Source organism: Sceloporus undulatus, chromosome 6, assembly GCF_019175285.1.
Source record: "Sceloporus undulatus isolate JIND9_A2432 ecotype Alabama chromosome 6, SceUnd_v1.1, whole genome shotgun sequence".
In the NCBI taxonomy this organism is placed as follows: Eukaryota; Metazoa; Chordata; class Lepidosauria; order Squamata; family Phrynosomatidae; genus Sceloporus; species Sceloporus undulatus.
In genome coordinates this window covers 77,893,980-77,917,559 of record NC_056527.1, presented here as the reverse complement: position 1 = coordinate 77,917,559, position 23,580 = coordinate 77,893,980, and the positions used below count along the sequence as shown (strand labels likewise).

The 23,580-nt window shown below is 39.1% G+C and overlaps 1 protein-coding gene across 1 annotated transcript in view; it reads left to right on the top strand.

Moving 5' to 3' along the window:
- Positions 1 to 19,695, top strand: part of UBA6 (ubiquitin like modifier activating enzyme 6) — a 37,349-nt gene extending 17,654 nt beyond the window's left edge. The window contains exons 14-28 of the mRNA XM_042475483.1: positions 936 to 1,117; positions 1,807 to 1,912; positions 2,408 to 2,497; positions 3,074 to 3,154; positions 3,943 to 4,071; positions 5,402 to 5,453; positions 5,550 to 5,613; positions 9,413 to 9,482; positions 10,536 to 10,607; positions 11,416 to 11,533; positions 12,764 to 12,957; positions 14,563 to 14,690; positions 15,888 to 15,975; positions 16,126 to 16,220; positions 17,161 to 19,695. Of these exons, the coding sequence (XP_042331417.1) occupies positions 936 to 1,117; positions 1,807 to 1,912; positions 2,408 to 2,497; positions 3,074 to 3,154; positions 3,943 to 4,071; positions 5,402 to 5,453; positions 5,550 to 5,613; positions 9,413 to 9,482; positions 10,536 to 10,607; positions 11,416 to 11,533; positions 12,764 to 12,957; positions 14,563 to 14,690; positions 15,888 to 15,975; positions 16,126 to 16,220; positions 17,161 to 17,296 (1,605 nt within the window). The 3' untranslated portion in view covers positions 17,297 to 19,695. The remainder of the gene's footprint in view (positions 1 to 935; positions 1,118 to 1,806; positions 1,913 to 2,407; positions 2,498 to 3,073; positions 3,155 to 3,942; positions 4,072 to 5,401; positions 5,454 to 5,549; positions 5,614 to 9,412; positions 9,483 to 10,535; positions 10,608 to 11,415; positions 11,534 to 12,763; positions 12,958 to 14,562; positions 14,691 to 15,887; positions 15,976 to 16,125; positions 16,221 to 17,160) is intronic.
- Positions 19,696 to 23,580: the final 3,885 nt, after the last annotated feature.

Genomic DNA, 23,580 nt, shown 5'->3' with positions numbered 1-23,580 from the left:
GAACAGATTACTGCCTGAACTAGATAGCACACAGTTACTATTTAGTACTATAGATAGTAATTATCAGCACTATAATGGTTTGTATCCCATTTTTCCATCTCTGAAATGGATGCTCAAGGCAGGTAATGATCATATTAAAATATTAGTAAAATAAAAAAAAATTCAAAACAGGTAGAAAAAACTAAAACATTACCAGCGGTGTTACAAGAATCGGGTTTAATTCATTGGTTGCTCAGACCAAATGCTCCCTGGAACACGAGGCATATATAAATGAAATAAAATGACTAAGAGGTTTATTTGTGTCTTAAGTGTTCTTTGTTTCTATAAAAATGAACCAAAACATAAGTGAATATTTATAATTGCTCAATGAAATGCCAAATATTTAATTTTTAGATAATATGTAAACAATACTTGGAATATATCATTTGCTCTTAAAATCTCAAAACCAAGGAGGAGAATTCAGGGAAGACAAGTTGTTCCTAAAAAGAGAAATCTAGCTGTGAAACTTACTAGTTAGGGAACATTCTACACCTGCAGTGTTTAGTGTTATAGATGGCCAACTTACAAAACAGTACAGTCACCCCTCCACATTCGCGGAGGTTAGGGGCCAAATACCCCTGCAAAATTGGAAAAACAGTGAATATGTCCCCCCCCCCCAACATGAATGATAAAGAGTCCCTCCCACCAAGAGCACTACCCGTAACACTCTTTGCAACCATGAAACACATAGCCTTTGGTCCTTGATAATATGATATAATTTGTCCTTATGTCACTGTATATAACGGGACTGGAACATCCATGGATTTTGGTATCTATGGGGTGTGGGGAGGTTCCTGGAGTAAACCCCAGTAGATACTAAGGGTCTATTGTGGATTAAGAGTTTTTTGTATCCAGGGCAAACAGTAACCATACTGAAAATATTTTAATTTGATCAGAAACCTAAAAGTTACACTGCAGCAGCTGCAACACTTAGCATCAACTCTCAGATGAAGATAGACTCATATCTTAACAAAGTATGTCCTGCTACTGAAAACATATACAATGATGACTTCTATACCAAGCAAGATGTGGTTGTAACTGCATTAGACAATGTCGAAGCGAGGAGATATATTGACAGGTAAGTATATGGTGCATGTTGCATTTTTTCTAGTATTCTCTCCCTTTCACATGTCATAGTAGTTTTTCCCCCCTGTTATTGCCATTTATGATGGTTTCACATGATATGCACATCAGTGTAAGCTATGGTTCAAAACATGTCACCTTAAACTCTGGTTTACAAACCCACTTCCAATCTCTATTTCAGCGTACTGTCTTATGTTTCTACCAATATCACAAGTCATTTGTTCGTTGACCAGAGTGTGGCAGCTTTGAGATAGAATACTGTATTTGACAATTTTATTGTAGCAGCTTTTCTTACTAGTTTGGATTCATGTCTTGTAATTTTACCAGAACTTCTAAGGCATTTCTGTGTTTATACCAAATACTTGGTTGTTGTTCTTAGTTGTTGTATGCCCTCAAGTCCATTCTGACTTATGGCAACTTTATCATAGAGTTTTCTTAGCAAGATTTATTTAGTGGAGGTTTGCCATTGCCTTCCTTTGAAGCTGAGAGAGTGTGATTTGCCCAAGGCCATCCAGTGGAATTTTGTGGAAGTGTGGGGATTTGAATCCTGGAGCCCTAATCCAGCACTCATACCACTATAAATGAATCAGGGGGTAATATGTTTTTTTCCTTTTTCCCTACTCCATGAATGCTATTCTCACACATTCATTGTTTTTAAAAAATTCCTCTGCTCTCTCCATGTAGTCGCTGCCTAGCAAACCTGCGCCCTCTTTTAGATTCAGGAACCATGGGAACTAAAGGGCATACTGAAGTCATTCTGCCCCATCTAACAGAGTCATACAACAGTCATGTAAGTGTTCATGCCATGAGAGCAGTTGACTTGTTTGATGTATCTGTGACTCTTCTTTAATTCTTTTGCAAGTAGAAACTGCTTTTTAGCTACCAAAGCTCTTAAAGTCCATGATATTTGTGAGATATTTCTGTGGATTTGTTGTAGTTTCAACGATTTCCTTTACTTGAAGGTTTGGGTAAGCCCAGTGTGATGTACTGGTTTTTTTGTACGTGGCCTTCTGTGAAAGTTGAAAAAAATAATATTCTCTGAAAGTTGAAAAAATAATATTTTAAAACTGTATTTCAGTTCTCAGTTTTAATTTGGGTCTATATTTGAGAGCTGATTGTTTTTCATGTGCAGTACTGTACATTTCTTTTATGAACTGAATTACTTCCAAAGGTAGGAGTTGATCTGGTGATTGAAATAATTCATTTTGCAATTAAAACACATGAATACTAATTCAAAAAACAGATTCAATATTTGTTTGTTTGTTTGTTTGTTTATTGCATGCAGCGAGATCCACCTGAAGAGGAAATACCATTTTGTACATTGAAGTCTTTCCCAGCTGCTACTGAGCACACAATACAGTGGGCAAGAGACAAGGTAAATTTTGTTATGAACAAGATATATCATGGGCACAATTCATTGGGAAATTGACTTACAGACGATATGTTAAAGTGCATGGGAAAAACACCAAGAGCACAATCATGCCCTCTTGAATTACAAGAATGGGACAGAATTTTATCCTGTTTTACCCACTGAGGGTGAAGTTGGGTGGGAAATTAGACAGCTTTAAAAAAGCGGTCAAGACGGATCTCTTCCGGCAGGCCTTTCCAGATTAACCATCCCGACCCAGGTTCCCAGGTTCCCTGATTCCCTCATTCCTCCCGTGGCCCCATCTTAGTGATGGTTGAGGATCAACAGAGGGATATCAGGGTTTTTAGTTTTAACTGCTGTTTTTATGCTTGATATTGTGTTTTTAATATGTTATACTGTTTAATACTGTCTTAAAGGGGGGAGGGATAAAGTGTTTTTAATTGTCATATTTTATATTTTACTGTTGTTAACCGCCCGGATTGGTTTGCCAGAGGGCGGTATACAAATAAATATTATTATTATTATTATTATTATTAAATGTAGTCTGTAATGTTTTCTCATAATCCGTTTTTTAAATTTTAGTTTGAAAGTGCTTTTTCACACAAGCCTTCCCTGTTTAACAAGTTCTGGCAGACATATTCATCAGCTGAAGAAGTGTTACAGGTAATAGTATACTTTATGATGAGACTACTCTAGAATTTATCCTTCCTTCCTGTTTTCACTCCTCCTCTTTCTGTGTCCAAGCCTGCTCTTCATTTAATACTTTCTGCATATATGTTGAACAGATAGGGTGAAAGGATACAGCCTTGCCTGATATTTTTGCCAGTTGGGAACCATTCTGTTTCTCTGTTTTCTAACAGTAGCTTCTTGTCCTATTTCTCATATGGCACTCCCATATTTTTAAGGGCATTCCATAGCTTTCATGATTTATGTACTTTGCGGTAGTCTATACAACATATGCTGATTTTCTTTTGGAATTCCTTGGTAGACTTGGTTGTTGGTAGTACTGATTCGTTTTACTGGACACTCATGTGAGTTGGGTAAACCAAAATCTGAAGTAGAGTTACATTGATTTCTTCCTTAGGTGGAATGTGAATGAGATGAAATTTGTTTCTAAAGTGTGTTTTGGACACCTTCAAAGACACTGAATAGTGGTAGTTTAATAGAATAGGAGCAGCTTCGTGTATGAGAATAAGTTTTACACATTTTGTTTATAATGACTGGAGGCATACCTAGCTATCACTAGAATGAATTTACCCTGTTTTACAGCAATGTGGGCAGACTAAAATCCTGGGTAATTCTCATACAATGTGCATATGTGCTTGGGGTAACTAGGATTGGCTACAATACCCCACTAATACATAATGTGGTGGTAAAAGTGTGCTTACTGACACGTGACATGGCCCTAATCTTTCCAATTTTCCTTCCCTCATCCCTGTTTCCTTCCCTAGAGAATAAAGTCAGGAGAGAGCTTGGAAGGTTCTTTCCAGGTGATCAAGTGTCTCAGTAGAAGACCAAGAAGCTGGCCCCAATGTGTTGAATTAGCAAGACTAAAATTTGAGAAATATTTTAATCATAAGGTAAGTACATGACCTATGTTTTAATTCCAGTGTCTAATAATATCAGTTAACAATGTGAAGAAAAAATAAAACTGAAATGCTTTAAGCATATCTATTTTTCCAATTTTGAATGCTGCTTTTTAAAAAAAGCTTTTCTGCAGAGCAGCATACAATATAACAATTGAAACACACATTGAACTAATAAAGTAATTAAAATAACCAATATTATACAACAACTGCTGGGGAATACTTCAATCAGCAATATTTCCCTGTTTCTGTGACTTTCCATAAAATAGCAGTTAAACAGACAGCAATAGCAAGTACATTTCTATACTGCTGATCTGTGCACTCAAGCACTCCCTAAGCGGTTTACAGTGTGCAAGCTAATTGCCCCCAACTTGGTACTTATTTTAGCAACCTTGGAAGGATGCCAGGCTGAGTCAGCTCTAGAGCTCCTGGCTGGTACTGAACCCACATCTGGAGTCCTGCAGCCACTCACTCACAAACCACAAAACCACTGCACCACCAGGACTCCAGATGTGGGTTGTTTTTTGGTTTTGTTTTTTAAGTTTTCAGTTGAAAATAATGGAGATCTAGGCTGTTCAGGCCTGTGAACATTTTCAACATTTTAAACCGTGCATAGGAGTAAAAATGAAAATCTTTTGTGTGTGTGATTTCTCCTTCTCTGGGATTGCTGTATGCTGTTCTTCAACTTTGTCAGTAGGCAGGTCCATCTTGTAAAAAAAGGTTTTATGGGAAGAGGCTGCCCTGCTTCCAGCACTGGACTAGAAGAGGAAAAATGGTCCACCTTTTTTAGAGCCCATAAATAGCATGTTAGACAATGAAGGGCATCCAGATCAGATAACCACAGTGCTAAGGCTCTAGCCACCAGGAACACAGTGGGGAGGGGAGGTTCTCTGCATTCTCAATGAATGCTTGAGTCAGGACATGAATGACTCATGAGTACAGGAAACACTGGGTTGATATTTTAGGTAAGAAAGGATGATCCACACGGGGATTTGGTAGCGGGTCTTCTTCTTTGTGTCCCAGAACATTATTGAGAGCCACTAAAAACAGCACTTGATGGTGTTAGTGCTCAGACTTTTGCTAGAGCAGCCTGCAGAAACATGAGGATATCTTCAATGCCATTATAGTCCAGAGTTTAGAGCTCATAATGATATGGCATAAGGAGGAATTTTCCAGGGGGAGTTCTGAAATGGTGTATTTTAATAGTTAGCAAAAAGGCCTTTTCCTTTTTATGAAAAATAAGCTTGAATTTAACATAGCTTAATGGGGCCAAAGGATGGTCACGTAACATTAGTTATATTAAATGTTTTTTCCCCTCATCTAGGCTCTCCAGTTACTTCATTCATTTCCCATTGATACACGATTAAAAGATGGCAGTAAGTGCATTAAATTATTAAGTACATTTTGACTAATGTATAGTATTTCAGGACATTGCTTTTCAAGTTAAAAATTATTTTCTTTCAACTCAACAGGTTTGTTTTGGCAATCACCAAAGAGGCCGCCTTTTCCAATACAATTTGATTTCAATGACCCTTTGTAAGTAAATGTATCTTTTTTATGATATTTTCTTACTAAACGGCAAGGGACTTTATATTATATGTTTCTGAGGTTACAGAGTCAATCTAATATTGGTGTATTTTGATTTTACTTATATTTTCTCCTGAAATCCTGTGGTATAGTGTTTTAATTTTTTAAAAAATTAATGAATAAGTTATCAGAAGACCTGGTTTTTATAACTTTTAAAATGTGCTCTTTTATGATCTAAAACTGCTCCATGTTAAACATAATTTTAACATACACTGGGTATCTCTTTCTCTCTTGGATGTGATCCAGGGGTACGCAATACATCAAACCTGAGACATTTTCCATGTGTTGTCTCTACTGTACGATTACCAAGTGTCTATATTAGTAGTTCTCATGCTAACTATGACACAGCTTGGAATATTAAGCAGTACCTGGGATATTTACTGCAAAGAACAATGAATAAATTGTGGCAGATGATGTGGATGAGGATAATTTATTTAAATATCAAAATATCAAAGCCAAGCCTGTTAAGAGTCTAGCTTTAAAACTGCAGAATAGCAGAAATGTGCTTTTGTCTAACTGTGCTTCTCTACAAACTGAGGCTGACTCAAAAAAAACACAAGTAGCTTGTAGTTCAAAACAAAAGCTTACTAATAGCTTTAATCTATATTTACATAAAGGCTATATCCTAATCTAGCTAATGAATAGTTCAGGTAGAAAAGAAATCTTTATCTCACCATCTTTCAAAAGAAAGTTGAGAGAGCAAGGAGATTGGAACGGGTCACTTGAAAATCTTTAAGTAAATGTTTGTTAGTCCCAAAGAGGGAGTGACCTAAGTAACATGGTTAGTTTGAATGAGAGAGAGGGAGGAGTTTGTATGCAGGAAATCCCTATCTATTTAAGGAGGCGGAAAGAGAATGCAAAAATCTTCCAACAGTGGGTCTCATCTGTGGTTACCCCAATCTGGTTGGTTGTATTTCAACACACTAATTTTGTATGAGAAAAAACATTGCCATTTATAAAAAAAATGTTTTGGCCTGTCACGTCAGTAGGCTAGCTATCTGCAAATTGGAGTGTCTACAACTCAGCATGCATGATATTCAATGGTGGTGTGTGCTTGTGGGTGCACTGACATGGATGTGCACATATTGCCATCCATTGAAGAATATGGGACTTGGGCATCCATATTTTTCCCCGTGGTGGGGGGGAGCTGAAACCAAACATCTGCAGATGGGAAGGGTTTACTGTATGTTGTTTTAAATTATATTCCTATAGCATGTAATTGAACATAGTTGGATCCTCCTTGCTTGTAATACTGCTATAAGCTTGTCATGGTGACTTATATTCCAAGCATGGAGAGAGCTTTTATTGTTCAGTAGTCAGACGATCTTATTGCTTTAGCTACAAATAAGATCTCTTTTGTTCCTTTTGTTCTAAGTACATATCTTATTTAGGTGGATAGCATTTGGGACCCTTGTCTTATACTTTTGTATTATACATATCCCCAACTATAGACTGTTTCTAAATATTTATCTGTAAAAATAGTCTGAACAGATTCTTTAGTTGAAATTTCACTCAATGCAATCTATTCTTAATTTGAGAAGTACTTTGAGAAAAAAATGAATAGATTAATGGTGTTCTCAGAGATAAGCTTGCTCTTTCAGCCCTCTGATGTAAGAAGGCCTTCTCCATGAATGTCTTCACCTTACCTGATGAGGACAGATGTTAAGTAGTTGGGTTTTTTTCCAGCAATGGAGAGGAGACATCCTATATGATGGGTTATGTTCCTTTGATCCACTGCAAGAGGTAGGAAGTAGAATCTTTTAACTTGCTTGCCACTAAGGGAGTAACCCCTCTGTAACTCCAGTCTAGTTCCTGCCTTGCTCCAACTAGGTCTGCTTTCATTTCTTGCTTGCTCACTTTGCGTCCTTCCTGGTCCCTTTCTTCCTCCTGGACCCCGTTTTTTCTTTTGACTTTAAATTCTTTCTATTCTCAAAAAACAAAACAAAAACCTTCTTTCTGCCTTCTTTCCTTTCCTTTCTAGCCTTTCTCCCAACCCCTTGGGACACTAAGGGCTAGATCATGTCTTCCCAGGACTCCAACAGCCCATGGATGTTGGGGGAACCCTGAACAATCACAGCTGCACAAGTTTGCAGTGCAGCCAATCCCCAGGCCTCAGGGAAGCTGTGTGCTGCAGCCACGGCAACACTTAGGGAGGAGGAAAATCTCTCGTCTCTAATTGCTGCCACTCCCACCTGCAGCCAATGCTCTTGAGATTGGGAGCACATGGCGGAGGATGGCTTGTCCCTCAGGAGAGTGAGTAATTTGGGGCCCCTTTCACAAATCCTCAATCCCGAGGTTGTGGCTCCTCTCTCTTCCCTCGTGGCTCTGCAATCCAACATGGAGGGATATCAGGCAGAGGCCTCTTGAGGAACATTCTCTCAGCTTCCCTGACCCTATAGGTGGCAGACCAAGGTGCCCACGGTGATAGAGCCCCAAACAAAGCCGGGACAACAGGGACAGAGAGTGCTCCTCCTCCTTCCTTTCATCCTCATCCTGCATCAGCTTGGCCATTCCCGATTCTGAGCAGGGCAAGTTCACACCCAAACCTCCCGCGTGCAAGCGCCATGGAAAACTGGTGTTTATGATCTCCTCTCACTCCTCTGAAGAGGGTGAGGATGCCTTTTATCAGTTGCATGCAGACTCAAGAGAGAAGAGGGAGAACTGTTCCAGGGGGAGGGTGAAACTTTCTTGGCTACCTACAGCTCATCCAGACTTTTCCAACCTGATGATTTTGCTATACTGTTAAAAGGGGCCATTAGGACACTGGACCTCTTTGGAGGTCCCTATACATCCAAGCCCTCAGGTTCCATCCTTACCCAGGGAAAGAAAGAATTATTTCCAAGACCAGCTTTCAACAACCTAGAGGTCCCATTTCCAACCAAATGTATGAGGGCACATCTACATCAATTGCACTAGTCCCTTTAGACTTAGTGACAGACTGTTCGTGTCCTGTTCAACTACTACTGGCGAAAAGGTTTCTTCCACTACTCTCTCCAGATAGGTCATGTCCTGTATCTCTACATGCTATCATGCTACCTGGTACCGTTTTTGCTCATTCCACACACAGTGCTGCAACCTCAGCTAATCCTTCTCTTTCTGACATCTGTAGAGCAGCAAAGTGGTCATCACCTTCCACTTTTACTGTATATGCCATTACTGTTTGGTTACCTACCAGTCTTCAAAGGCTTCATTTGGTAGATGCGTACTCCAATCCATCATCAAACACTGATATTCCTCAGTTCTCCCACCCTGTTAGGGGAAGCTTTGGAATATACCACCATATAGGATGTCTCCTCTTCATCACTGGAAAAATGAACATTGACTTACCTTGTGATATGTTTGTTTTCAGCGATGGAAGTGGAGACATCATTTCCATCCCGAACTGAGGATTAGTCTAACAAAGTTAGGTTATGGGGGCTGATTATTTCAGTCTGTCCTGACTATTCCTTTTGTTCTAATTTTTTTTGACCTGCTTTTTCCATATTCAAGTTGTTGTTATTATTCAGTGTTATACCAGTTTTGGGTCTGGAGTTACAGAGGGGTTACTTCCCCCTGGCAGTGCAGTTAAAAGGTTCTACTTCCAGCCTCTCGGAACGGATCAAAGGAACATAACCTATGATATAGGATGTCTCCATCTCCATCACTGGAAACAAACATATTACAAGGTAAATCAATGTTTGTGTAGTATGCATGACTGTAGAAAAAGAGAAAAATACCCCAATCTCTTGTTGGTTTGTTTCCTCTCCAGGCATTATAGTTTCATACTGAGTACAGCAAAACTATTTGCAGCAGTTTACTGTGTCCCTTTTACGGAAAAGGTAAGTATCCTGAAGAAGGATGGATGCACTTGCATTTTTTGGACATTTGATATTTTTAATTTTTAAAAAAATCTTGAACAATCAAGCACTTTTTTATATATATAAAGAAACATTTTCTTCAAAATACAGCCTTTAGCACAATTGTTAAAGCGTTTTGTTTGCTGTTTGTTGCAAATGGATTATCTTTTTAAGAATTTTATTAAACATATCTAGAGATGCCTCGAAACAGTTCTGAGGCAGTTATTCTTCTAAGATGAATGTTTTGGTTGTTGTGATAATCCCCCCCCCCCCAGATCTTATCTGTTGTGAGGCTGTTATTGTGGTGATAGTTGTTATTATTGTATACATTTGCTTCCTGCCCTTTTTCTAATTATAAGAATGCATTTGCTAAATAGCAGATGTAAATAACCTAAGGCCCGAACAGACAGGCCAAAATAATACTGCTTTGGGCTATTTTGGAGGTATGCTATTTAAATTATGATGCATCCTTGGAGGCCTGAAGGACTGGAGCACGGCTTTGGTGCAGCTTCTGGCCTCTTAAGATGTGTGTGTCATTTAAACAGCATACCCCCAAAGTGACCTGAAGCAGCTTTATTTTGGCCTGTCTGTTCAGGCCCACAAACTGCAGATTTAGTCCATATACTCACACATACATATGTACATATGTGCATATATACTATATATAGTATATATATATTGAATATATGTAATTAATGTCTTATCTAATGTGAAAGCAACAAAGATGTGTTAGGTTATCCATGAGTATTACAAACTGTTCACATGCATTTTTAAAAACGTATGCAAGAACTGCAAGCAGTTCAGATGTTAGAGAAATGTTATCCAGGATTTTTTTTTTTCAACTGAGCCATACTTAAATAATTGTACATTTCCTTCAGAAGTTTGAAATTGGCTGGTAACATGATTAACTTATTCAAAGGTGAATTCTTTGCATTTCTTTTTTAGTTTGGGTAAGGGAGACTTAATGTTGAGGAGAACATGATGTGTGGTTTTGCATAATTCAAAACTGTCACTATTATTTTCAATAAAATGCAGGATATGTCAGAAGAAATGATTTTAAAAATAATTTCTGGGCTGAAGGTACAAGAATTTCGACCTTCTAACAAGGTAAGTTTAATAGCTACATAATGTATGTCATTATTCTTCCTTTTTCTTTGATAATAGGTTCATTTACTCTCCCTGTATGCATTTTTGCCAAAGGTTCTGAAGCTAGATTCCTATTTTTTCCCCAGTATCATAACAACAGACATAATATTGTCCATGAAGTATGCTGAACATTTGAATTCATAATGTGAAAGCTAATTCTTAATGTTCTTTTCTATCATTTCATTTCAGTGGTGCTAAAAATGAGATGAGAAATTGAAGTAAAAACTGTATAGTTGAGCATTTTTGAAAGAGTTGTCCTTGGATAAATAATTTTTTTTGATGATTATACAAAATTGAGGGCTAGTCCATATGTTCAAAATAGACCTCATTCCAGTTGAATAGAATGTGTTCCAGCCACATACTATCTGCAGGAGTTCGAGCTTGTTGCCCCCTCCACCACAAAAAAACTTCTTAAATTCAATGGGAAAAGGCATCATGGTTTATACGAGTATCGCCTGCAATTCGCAGAAATGAACATTATCGTACATGTGGTTGTCTGTGTGCTTCACATAGCATTAAGATAGCTGACTATTTTCAGCAGAGGGAGGGTGAATAGATGAAAATAGATTCAAATTTGTTCAGGGAAGTGAAGACCATTAACCGTTGATGTGAATGTGTGAGAATGCACACCAATTCGCATAGTTACACTTACATGTAGACTAGTTCCGAGACAAGCGTCTCATCTAATCTGTATGAATAAATTAGATTTATTTTTAAGGAAAAGGATTAATACATTAAAATGTACTTTTTTTACCATTAATGACTGCAGGTTGTTCAAACAGATGAAACAGTGAGGAAAACAGACCCTATTCCGGTCAGTAGTGAGGATGAAAGGAATGCTGTTATTCAGTTGGAGACTGCCATTTTAGCCGATGAAGCTACAAAGAGTGAGTACTTATTATTATATAGATACTTATATCCTGCCTTTCTAGGGCACTAAAGGGAATGAATATAAAAATATGTAAATAACAAAATGAAAATACAGCAAGGAAGTAGCTGATAAAAAAAGTAAAGGGAACCAAGGGTTATAATGAAAGGGAACAGAGACAACCTGTTCAAATGAAACATTATTGTGAGACATTTAGCCTTCTTGTAAGAGAAGTCTGGTGCCACAATAAACTACAAGTCCCAGGATTCCCTAGCACTGAGCAAGGGCAGTAAAAGTGGTCTCAAACTGGATTATTTATGCAATGTGTTTTGGACCAAAGTTATTCACTCTTTTAGCTATACCAAACGACATGCAGAATAATACATTCTTAGATCTGGCCAGCTTAAACCTCTTCTCCCCCATATCTTGTAATATCTTGAATTTAATCCTTGGTTTATTGCCTTGCCAAATGTCACAACCTGCTATTGTTTTAATTGCACATCTTTTAATAAAATAAGAACCATAGTTTTGTGTGGGTTATTCGGGCTATGAGACTGTGTTCTAGAAAAGTTATTTCCTGATGTTTTGCAGCATTCTCTGAAAATGCTAGTCAGAGCTTCTGGAAAAACATAAGGAAAAAACTCTTCTAGGACATAGTTTCATAGCTTGAAAAACCCACAAAAAATATGGATGCTAGCTGTGAAAGCCTTCAACTTCACACACAATAGGAACCCTTTATTCATTTCCCATGGTATCATAGGTCAATATTGTTTGTAAGAAGTCTAATTCCTTTAAGCATGTCCCTTATCGGCTGCAGCCACATCTTTTCTGAAGGCCCCTGTTGCAGCCCATAAGGGCAGAAATGGAGCACATGGCTACACCCATGTGGCAAGGCTCCCCATCTGACATCACAGGCTGCAATGGGGGCCGCCAGAGAAGATGCAGCAACAGTGGCAGGTAAGAGGCACGCAGAGCCATGTGGTCTGCTGGCTGTTGCAGTGGAGTTTTCAAGAAATTTTGCAGTAAACAGCCAGTCTTTTTGCCTCACATTAAGACCCCTTTGGGCTGGGATCAGGCCGGGTTATTGGCCTGCATCATCCATACAGCATGGTGCATGCCCGAGGGAGGAACATGGGTCTTTTTCTTTGTTCATAGAAGCCCAAGGATGACAAAAGTAATCCTTTCAGTAAACTAATATGACTAAAAATCTCTAAGAAATTCTTAACAGTGATTTTTTTTTCCTGTACAGATGATTTACAAATGAAAGAGCTTACTTTTGAAAAGGATGATGACAGTAATGGTCATATAGACTTCATAACAGCTGCTTCCAATTTACGAGCCAGAATGTACAATATAGAGCCAGCAGATAGATTGAAAACAAAACGGATTGCTGGAAAGATTATCCCGGCCATTGCAACTTCTACAGCAGCTGTGTCTGGTCTGGTGAGTGAATGAGACTGTACCTTTCCTTTCTTGAACATAAAAGTAATGTGTATGCTAGCCTTTCTGTTTTGGTCTCAATTGACTAAAGGTGGGTAGGGAAGAACAAACTTTTTCTGTTAATTTACATTTTTTGGCTCATCAAGGGACTGTGGTGCTGTTGCCTTTTAATTCTTGATGGAAGTAATGTGTTCACTGGCAAAAAACATAGATGAGATCGTATTTGGGGTAAGAGTTGAATTGGGGAAGGATTAGAGTCTTGGATTGACTTGAGTCCCCTTTCCTGATAACCAACTGTGTCTTTGTTGAATTAACCCTGAAACAGACTGGCCAAAATAACCGTGGTGGGTCTGCTTCAGCAGTATTTGCACCGGGACCACAGTGACTGCATACGCTTGGCCCCAAACCAGGCTGCTGCCATGGTCCTGAACCAGGCCACTAAAAAGGAGCAGATTTTTCTCCTCCTTTTTGGCCCAGTTCTTTTCAGAAGATGTGGCATCACTGCAGTTTCCCACCACATTTGGGGCATGCATCATCTAAATACTATGCCCCAAATGCGGCAGGAAACTGTTTCAGGCCTGAGTATAAATGCTACAGTAAGCAGTTTGACATAATATCCAGCCCAGTGTTTCTCAGATTATAGGGTGGAACTGCTTGGGGACGTGAGAGTTGTTGAAGAGGGGTGCAAGACTTGGAGGCCCTGATTCCTCCTCCTCTACTTCCCAAACTGATTTCTGTCCTGGATGGGAAGAAAGGTGCTTGGAGCAGCCACTTCTGCTTGAAGGAAGAAGAAGGCAAGGAGGAGAGCAAACAAGCTCACTGGATCATGGCCTCTGGCAGCACACATCCTGAACTGCTGCTTCTTTCTCTCCCCCCCCCCCCCACACACACAGACAACCAGTCGTTGCCCTAATTCTCGAGGAGATATTTCCGTAGCCTCAACCAGTGTGCCTTCTTAGTCCAGCACTCCCTAGATACATTGTGGCCAAAGGAGAGCCTCTGTGATGGGCTCTATTGGTGGAGAAGTAGATAGCACCTCTTGTTCAGGTGGTGCTGCTGGCTCTGTTCCCGAATGAATGAATGTTGAACAAGCCAGCCAAGGAGGAGCAGGTCAAGTGTACTGCTTTCTGTGAACTGCTTAGAGCATGTGCCTGGGCTTGCCATTGCCCTGTGCTACCACCTCTACCCTAATTCTAAACCTATACTGTGTTGGGAAGAGGGTGTGGTCATCACAATGGTAAAATGTTTGAGAACCACTGGTCTAGCCATAATATTAATCTGAAATCCTACACGGAAGTGGCTTTGAGTAGGCATTTCATTTTGTGTTGAAGGAAGGAGCTGCAGAAAATTCAGTATTTGTACCCTCATGACTGGGTAACTGGAAATATTTGAGTCTTCCCTGGTATTCCTTTTCTCTTATCTGCAATCTGAGACACAGAATCTTTGGGCTCAAGGTTGGTAGGATTCCTGATTCCTTTCTGCAAGCTGATTTCAAGCCATTTGTAGCCTTTAGATCATGTTGCATGGTATGCAGTTCAGAATATGATGCAGTTCGTACAACTGTATGCTTCAAAATATTCAGGTTTGTGTATTTTCTCTCTCTATTAGGTTGCTTTGGAATTGATCAAAGTGGTGGGTGGTTACCCTTTCCAAGCATACAAGAACTGTTTTTTCAACTTGGCCATTCCAATAATTGTCTTCACAGAAACTGCTGAAGTGAGGAAAACAGAAATAAGGTAAATGGCATGAATGAAGGGATTAAAAAACAGAGTGTATTTTAAGTAATATCATATGTACCAAGGTAATGCCAATACCTCATGCATTTCATATATCTAAACACACTGGGCAGACGTAAGAACTGCTTAGTACAGACTGAGTTTCCATTATCTAAAGTTCCAAAATCTTCCAAAAACCAAAACTCTTTTTCATGGGTGACTAAGATAGTGACCCATTTGCTGTCTTGTCTGATGGTTCAGTGTACACAAACTTTGTTTCATGTACAAAATCATTAATAACATTATATAAAATTACTTTCAGGCTACGTATATAAAATGTGTATGAAAGATAATAAATGCTGTGTTTAGACTGGGATACCAACTCCAAGATATCTCTTTATGTACATCTCTGCAAATACAGCTATTCCAAAATAAAATAAAAATCCAAAATCCAAAACAGTTCTGATCCTAAGCATTTTAGATGTGGCATACTCAACATATTCTTGCTATTTATTTTCCAACACAGTAAGAGGCAGCGTCACATTGAAAATGCCAGAAATCTAAAATATTCAGGGGAAGGCTTTCTTCCAGGCCCATCACCATCATGGGCTTGTTTTGTGAGGACATGAGAGAGTGAGCCCTCTCAGTAGCTGCTCTCAACCCCTGGAGTTCCCTTCCACCCCAGGCAAGACTGGGTCCCTCTCTGCCCTCCTTTTGTTGGCAGGCAAAACCTTTTCTTTTTCAATAGGCTTTTAATACATAATTGCACCCAGGGAGGCTTCTTATTAGGTTGTTTGCTTGGTATGGTTTTAATGGTTTTACATTTTTAACTTAGTGTTTTAAAAGAATTTTACGCTTTTTATTTGTTATATTAATACAGTGTTTTAGTTGTATTTTAAAACTGAACTTTTAAAATGTTTTTAAGCTTTTATGAGCTGATTTGGGTCCAAGTTAAGAAAAGGCATCATAGAAATAAATAAAATTGACCCTCTTTCTGACTACAAGGGTCAAGTTAATAGGTTGTCATTGCTTTGTGTGAAAACAGGAGTTCACAAAGAAGCAAAATTTCTGACTTTTTGTCACACTTGGTATTTGGAAGTTTCATTGCACTCCTTTATCCCTTTGCTATCTATTTATTGATAATATTGAACCACTGAAAATGTTTTACACCAATAAGTCTTGGCTACAAACAGGTTTTACATTCATACTCTGTTACAGAAATGGGATATCTTTTACAATCTGGGATAGATGGACTGTTCATGGGAAAGAAGATTTCACACTACTAGATTTCATCAATGCTGTCAAAGTAAGATTTTTATATTAAATATACTATAAAGTATTAAATATACTATAGAGACAGTTGCAGAACAAATTACTGGAAGTTTTGTTCTTGTTTCTAATTAATTCATTTTATGTATAGTAAAGCTCAAAATAATTGTATGTTTGTGTATTACAGGAAAAATATGGAATTGAGCCAACAATGGTGGTGCAAGGAGTTAAAATGCTATATGTTCCTGTAATGCCAGGGCATGTCAAAAGATTGAAGCTGACGTAAGTATTGGCTAAATATTAAAGGTGGTACAGTCTAGGTGAGACTTCAAAACTTCTGACAGTGATGCATGCCTTACTGTTACATATGTTGGAAGGGTTTTTTTTTTTTTAATGCTGAGATTGGTATGCAGTGTTACATCTAACAAGATTCTGCTGACTTCTCTATGATGCATGCAGCTATTCACTGAACATCAGATAATGAATGGTGGATGTCTTCCTATTCACCAATCTAGTATGCTCAACAGCAGCACCTTAGGCCTGTTGCTTTTATGGCAGCTGATGTAAGAAGGAGTTCAAATGAAACTGAATTAAAGGATAGCTTGAAATTGTCTAATCTTTCTTCTTCCATTTTGCCAGTCAGATCTCATCTTGCTAGTCAAATTCCATTGCTTCACTGAATTACAGCACCTTGCTGTTCCTAGTCATATATCCAGACAATCAGATAAAAAACAAATGTAACGCAGACGAGAGAACAGACAAATTTAAGTATTTAACTCTTCAGTCCCCATCCCCAGCCAGTCTCCCTGCAGCTTCAGAATTCATAATATGAACATTTAAAACAGGAACAATCCCTTAGAAACCCAGACTTGCTTCCCTGTCATCAATGAAGCTGCCCTTCCTTAGAGAAGTCATTAGCAAGCTGTCCCTTCCTTCTTCCTGAAGGGATTATCCTACCCAAAGGATTTTACATGCCCTCCTACTTCGATTGGAAGATTGCAGTATTTTTATTTATTCTTTTAAAATTAACTGAGAACTTTAAATTTTGACCTTAGTTATATTCCTATAGGTCCATAATTGCTTATAATTGGGGGGGGGGGTGTTTGGTTCTATAGTAATTGTACATTTTTAAAAGGTGACTTGTGTTTGTTTCTGGTCCTTAGGGAAGCTTGTCTCTTTATGTGCATTTGCTGCTGCTTACTATTCCAATCCTGTCTTGTAGGATGCAAAAACTTGTGAAACCAGCAGCAAATAAGAAATACGTGGATCTGACAGTGTCATTTGCTCCAGAAGCAGATGGTGAAGAAGACTTGCCAGGACCACCTGTTAGATATTATTTTGCCCATGAAGATAACTGATGCATTTATACTGTTCATGTTGTAGCAGGACCACAAAAAAGGAGTGCAGCACCATCCTTAAAAATGGTACTATATACTTGGCAAAGCCTTAATTCAGAAACAAATAGTCAAAGTCCATAAGCTCTTCTGTGGAGCTCTGTAGCAAATTGGATTTGCAGTTTATCTGTCTGTAGAATTTTCATAGCTACCCAGATTTAAGCAGGACTTGATAGTTGCTGGTTCATTTTGAAGAAAACACACTTCTCCTAACCTCTGCAAGAACACCAGAATATAGGAAATTGCAGAAACAAATCTTTAAATGAGGTGGAAATCAAGATATAAAGAAACTGCCAGTTACACCACCATCAAACTTACACTATCATCAGAAACCAGTGCTTAGTCCTAAGCCAGCATTCTGGTGATGATCCATTGCAATAAAACGATTTATTCTTGTTCTTGCTCTCTCCTGAAGCAAATTAACACATCAGGTGTGAAAATGTAGAAAGATTCACATTGGAAGAAAGCTGAGTTCTATGATGTTGTGGTTTACATTTTTTCCCTCCTGAAAAAACAACCCTTCCCTTTTTTGTTTGGAGGCAACATGGGATCAAGGAAATGCAGATTCTCTTATACACATTTTCTTCTACAAACATGTTTTTCAAGTCTGCTTTTTCATACTGATCTAGAAAAGCTGGGTAATTGTTATGTATCGAGAGACTGGCTAACACTTTAGTCTCAACTAAACATACAGGAGTCAAGCTTTTAGTAGAAACAGGTCACCTGCCACAATCTTCAAGAAAACAAAATTTGTGATATTTGACATAGTCATAATATTCATATAAGGCCAAACTAGCCACTTGGTGGGAGCATCATGTATTTATAAACATTCATTGGCCCCAATTGCATAGAAAGAATTAGATGCAATCCTATTTTAGCAGCAGAAGGGTTATATGGGTCATACATTGGTTGGCTTGAAACTAACCCTATAAACCCTGAGCTGAGCCATCGTTCTGTATTTGAGGAGAAAAGCAGCTGAAGGGACACTGTCCGAGAAACTGAAATTCAGGTGGGCAAAGAGTTGAGGACTTGCTCTCACCCATTTGCTTGTTAAACTGGGTATTTAATGTGTACCATTATTTTGGGAAGACTCAGATTCAGACATCTAAATTTAAACAGTTCAACGTAAAGTATACTGAGAGAAGGAGGAACGAAATACTGTAACTAGCTATAGTCATTTGTAAGAAACAGTAGCACAATACAGAGGCATCATTCTTACATGGTTGTTTTCTAATGTGTGTATCCCTGGATGGATAAATTGTTGCCTTTCCTACACTGCTCTGTCTTCTCCCCTCCTCTTTACAAAGAAGTTTCAACATAATTAGCTCTTGGGGATGGAAAAACATTCCATACCTACAGTGTGCTTGAATATCATTCATAAAGTAAAGCTGGTTAGTATTTTCCCTAAGGTTTGGTCATTATGCAGATCATGACAACATAACTTGTTTGTTTCCCTGTTTCTATAGGCACTCAACCAAAGATGTATTTATTTGTGAATTGCAGTCCATCTCAAGTTATTCCATTTGGGACTAAATCTTAAAATGTAGTAAATGCTCATAAGCTTTCTTATATTTTACAAAATACAGCTTGTTATAATTTAGTGGGTTTGAAAACTGGGTGGTTAACCTTGTTTTTAAAAGAAATAATAGCAGTGAAAGAGACATAAGTATTAGGAGGTGGGAGTGGGCTGTGAAGATGCTCCCATACTGGCAACATATTTCAGCAGACATTTTGATTGAGTTGGCTTCCCCTTTTGTTCTGAATTGTTCTGACTAAGGCAAACAACTATGAACACCAAAAAGCTTAGGGACTATAATAATGATAATAAAAAAGGATTGCTGTCATGAACTCCCAATGGCATGCAATGCATTATTTATTTTTTACGATCTGTGTTTCATCATGACTTGTGCTAGCATTTCTTATTTTATGTTTCCCTTTAGGATTACTAATCAGTGTTTAAAAGTAGCAACAAGACTTTGCATTTGCAAAACTGCATTTGATGTCATACATCAGTTGGTTTGAAATGGAAGAACCCTTTCCAACTAATCTTCCTTGCAGACCTTATAACACAGAAACAGGGAGGGCAGTCTCAACACACAAAAAACCTCTTCCTACTTGTTGTGCACTTAGTCTATCTTGAGGATTTATTCTGCTCACCCATGTGATCTCAAAGAGTGCTCTCAGTTCAAAGAAAATATATATAAAGGTTGTATATACTTCCACAGTTTGTGTTTATCTCTGAATTTATTTCAGTACATTTTGAAGGACTGGTTTTTATTTGTGTACACAAATTATTATGTATAGCCTAAACAGTTATGAGAATGGCTTTTTGTCCTTTTCATATTAAATAATTTGAAAACATAGCTTCAAAATGTGTGCGGCCTATCATTAGTTCAGTGTGTGTTATTTTACAATATGAAGTCTGTGTATCACAACAATGCCTGCATTTTACCTTTTCTCTGGGATTCTACTTATCATCATGTTAGGTACTTTATAAACAAAATAGCTCATAATACATGGTGGATTTTCCAGACAGTTGCAGTGTCCCATTTTTTTCTTGCTGCCATTGTTCTGAACAAAATTAGTAGGAGTCAAATACAGGAGTAGTATATCATTTCTTTCTAACAGTTGCTTACCATGGAAAATATTATATAGAGTGTTGAAAAATATATCTAGAAGTGCCTTGAGAATGCTGGCTCAATGAAATGCTGCAAGATGCATAGACTCAGAAACAGAAATTTTAGTGTATCACGGGGTAGTAGTTTGAGTGTTGGATTAGGGCCCTGTGAGACAATGGTTCGAATCCCCACTTGGCCATGGAAATACACTCCGTGATTTTGGGTAAATCACTTAAAGGAAGGCAAACCTGAACAAATCTTGTCATCCCCCCCCCAAAAAAAAACCCCACCCTAGAATAGTGTTGCCACAAGTTGAAGTCGACTTGCGGCACGTAACAAGAAAGGAGTACAATGGGTGCTTTGTACCCTTTGGGTTTGGTTCCAAGGGTCCCCATGGAATGGGTATCCTTCCATATAATCTTAATTCAGAACAACAGCAATATAGGCCTGTGACTCTTAACATTGTCATTTTTTCCCCTTTACTTCTGTACATGATTTTTAACACCTTTGCTTCACGAAGAAGCATTGTGTATTTTGTTCATTTTGGTGGGCCCAGTGAATGCAATTGTGGTAGTAGACTTAAGTCTATGAAAGCCGATGCTGCCAATTTCTTTCAGTTAGGGCCCAAACAGGCCAAAATAAAGCTGCTTCAGGTCACTTTGGAGCTATAATGTTTAAATGACACACACACCTTAAGAGGCCAGAAGCGCCAAAGCTGCGCTTCAATCCTTAGGACTGGAGCGTGGCTTTGTCACAGCTTCTGGACTCTTAGGACGCATGTGTCATTTAAACAACATATCTCCAAAGTGGCTTAAAGCAGCTTTATTTTGGCCCGTCTGTTTGGGCCTTTAGTCTCAACGGTGCTACAAGGTGTCTCTAAATACTGTTTCTTTAGACTAACAGGGCTATGTCTTTGAGTCCGAAATCCACAAAACAGTGGTGCCTTTGGTGGAGTGGGAGCCAGGCACAGACATATATATATGTCATTGGTATGTGAGGATTTTGGATGTGACTGTACTTTGCCTCAGGGCCAACATGGGTATCCCTAAGTATACTACAACCTTGAGTTTCTCTGTTGATTTCAACAGTGGTTCTCAAACTATGGAGTGGACTAGTAGTGTGTGTGTGAAGAGAAAAGGGTGCTTGAGGGGGCCCTCCAAGACATGAAGGCCCTGATCCCCAGTCTTTTTGTGTCCTGAAGGGGAAGAGAAAGGCAAGGAGGGCACTTGGGCTGCCACAACAAACTACAATGCCCAGAATTCCATAGCATGGAGCCATGGCAGTTAAACTGAGGTCAAACTGGATTAATATGTTGTTAAAATGGTATGTAACAGGTAAAATGAAGGGAGAACCAAGAGTATCTTTACAAAGTTGTTACTGAAGACAAGCCTGAAGGAGATCAAGAGGGGAGGAAATGGGTATAAGTGTTTATTATGATGTTTATTATATTTATACATAACTATTTTGAATATGTTTTTTTCTCTATATGTGAAATTATAATATTACAAAATATGAATAAATGTGAACGTGTGAATGTATTTTTATTCATCTACTCCTTGGGGTCGCCCTCAGTGGGAAACGACTTGCACACAATAACAACAAACCACTGACTTAAATCATCACATTATTACACTCTTAAAAGGGGGGGCTAGGTCGCTTTAAACCGCTTTGGCTGCCTCCTGTTGCATTCTGGGACTTGTAGTTTAGGAAGGAGTCGAACATATTCAGCCAGAGAGCTCTTCAGCCTCCCTGAACTACAAAACCCAAAATGCAACGGGGAGGCAGTCAGAGCGGTTAAAGCCGCCATTTTAGGAGCGTGACGCGATAAGGTCCGCGGCCAAAATGAACCCGTGAGCTAACAGTCTCTAAGACGTTTGTTTTTTCCTCGCTCTCGTGCGCGCGCCTTTCGTGACGTCAGGAGAGGCCCGGCCAATGAGAGGCCTCTTCCTCGGTGCGCCTTTCGTGACGTCAGGAGAGGCCCGACCAATGAGAGGCCTCTTCATTCGTCGCGGGACAGATCGAGGTTTCAAACCAGGCGGGAGCTTTTCTTGGGTGTCCTCCGTTAGTTTGAGGCGGGTTTCGCAGGGAAGGATGCTGCCATGGACTCCCTTGAGAGAGGCGGAGCCATGGTTCAGGATGTAGAGAGGTCTTGTAGTAGCACCTGGAAAGAAGGAAGTTGGCAGAGGAGCTTTCCTAGACTGAGTCTACTTCCTTCTCAGATGCATTGTTGTTGTTGTTGTTGTTGTTGTTATGTAGAGGGATCTTGTAGCAACTGGAAGGAACAAATTGGCAGCATGAGCTTTCCTAGACTAAAATCTACTTCCTCAGATGCATTTATAAACATAGAGAGATGACTTGTAGCCCTTGAGGCTCACTGAAGAAAGAAGTTGGCAGCATGAGTTAATCCAGAGGTGCTACAAGACCTCTCTACATTAATAATAATACACAACAACAACAAAACAACAACAACAATAATAATCATCTGGAGAAGTAGACTGAAGTCTAGGGAAGCTCATGCTTTCATTGCCATAGTAATATTTAGAGACAGTAGCTGTTAAGCTGAATTATATACAGCAGAAGCTCATAAAGCCATGTTGTTTGTGCCTCCCTCCAAGTCCTTTGGGTGACTTATGGCAACCCTAAGGCAAGCCTATCATGGGGGTTCCTTGGACAACATTTGCTCAGAGGAGCTTTTTGCCATTGCCTTCCCCTGAGGCTGAGAGTGTGCCTTGTCCAGGTCAACCAGTTGGGTTTACATGGATTTCAAACCCGTCTCTAAAGTCCTGAGCTACATGCACTGCAGTATAATCTGATTTGACACACTTGGATGTGGGATTCTGGGAAGTGTAGTTTGGTTGCGGCACAGAGCTTCACTAACATGTCACAATTTCCTCAGTGTGTGTTTTCATGCATGCTTAACTGGCTTTTATTTGTTCTGATATTCAATTGCTTTTTAAAACTTTCTTATTTTGTAGATTTTAACAATATTGTGTTTAATTGTCGTAAGCCACCTGAGTCCCAATCTGGGAAGAGGTGGTTAGTAATCATCATCATCTTCATCGTCATCTTAAGGACAGCAGGCAGAATGTCTTGGTTTTCCTTAGGACTGGAGCATGGCTTCTGGCCTCTTAGTAGACGCATGCAGCATGTAGAACAGCATACTCTCCCAAAGTGACCCAAAGCAGCTTTATTTGGCCTGTGTTTGGCCCTTAGCTTGAATCTTTACGATAAGACTCACTAACGAATCTCTGAAATATCATCTTGTGCATTTCCAATCTTATTCAAAAAAGAGATAGAAAATCTCTTACTCGTACATTCAGTACATTTACCATATACTGACTATAAGTCGACCTCAGTGTGCGTGCGCAGCTAAAAGGCCAATGCTATTTTAGGCTGCATCAATAGAAAGTCTAGTGTCTAGATCAAGAGAAGTAATAGGCCACTGTATTCTGCTCTGGTCAGCCCCACCTGGAATATTGTGTCCAGTTCTGGACCACAATTCAGAAAGGACATGAGAAACTGGAGCGTGTCCAAAGGAGGGGACAAAAATGGTGAAGGTCTGGAAACCATGCCCATGAGGAACGACTTAGGGAGTGGGTATGTTTGCCTGGAGGAAAGAAGGTTGAAGAG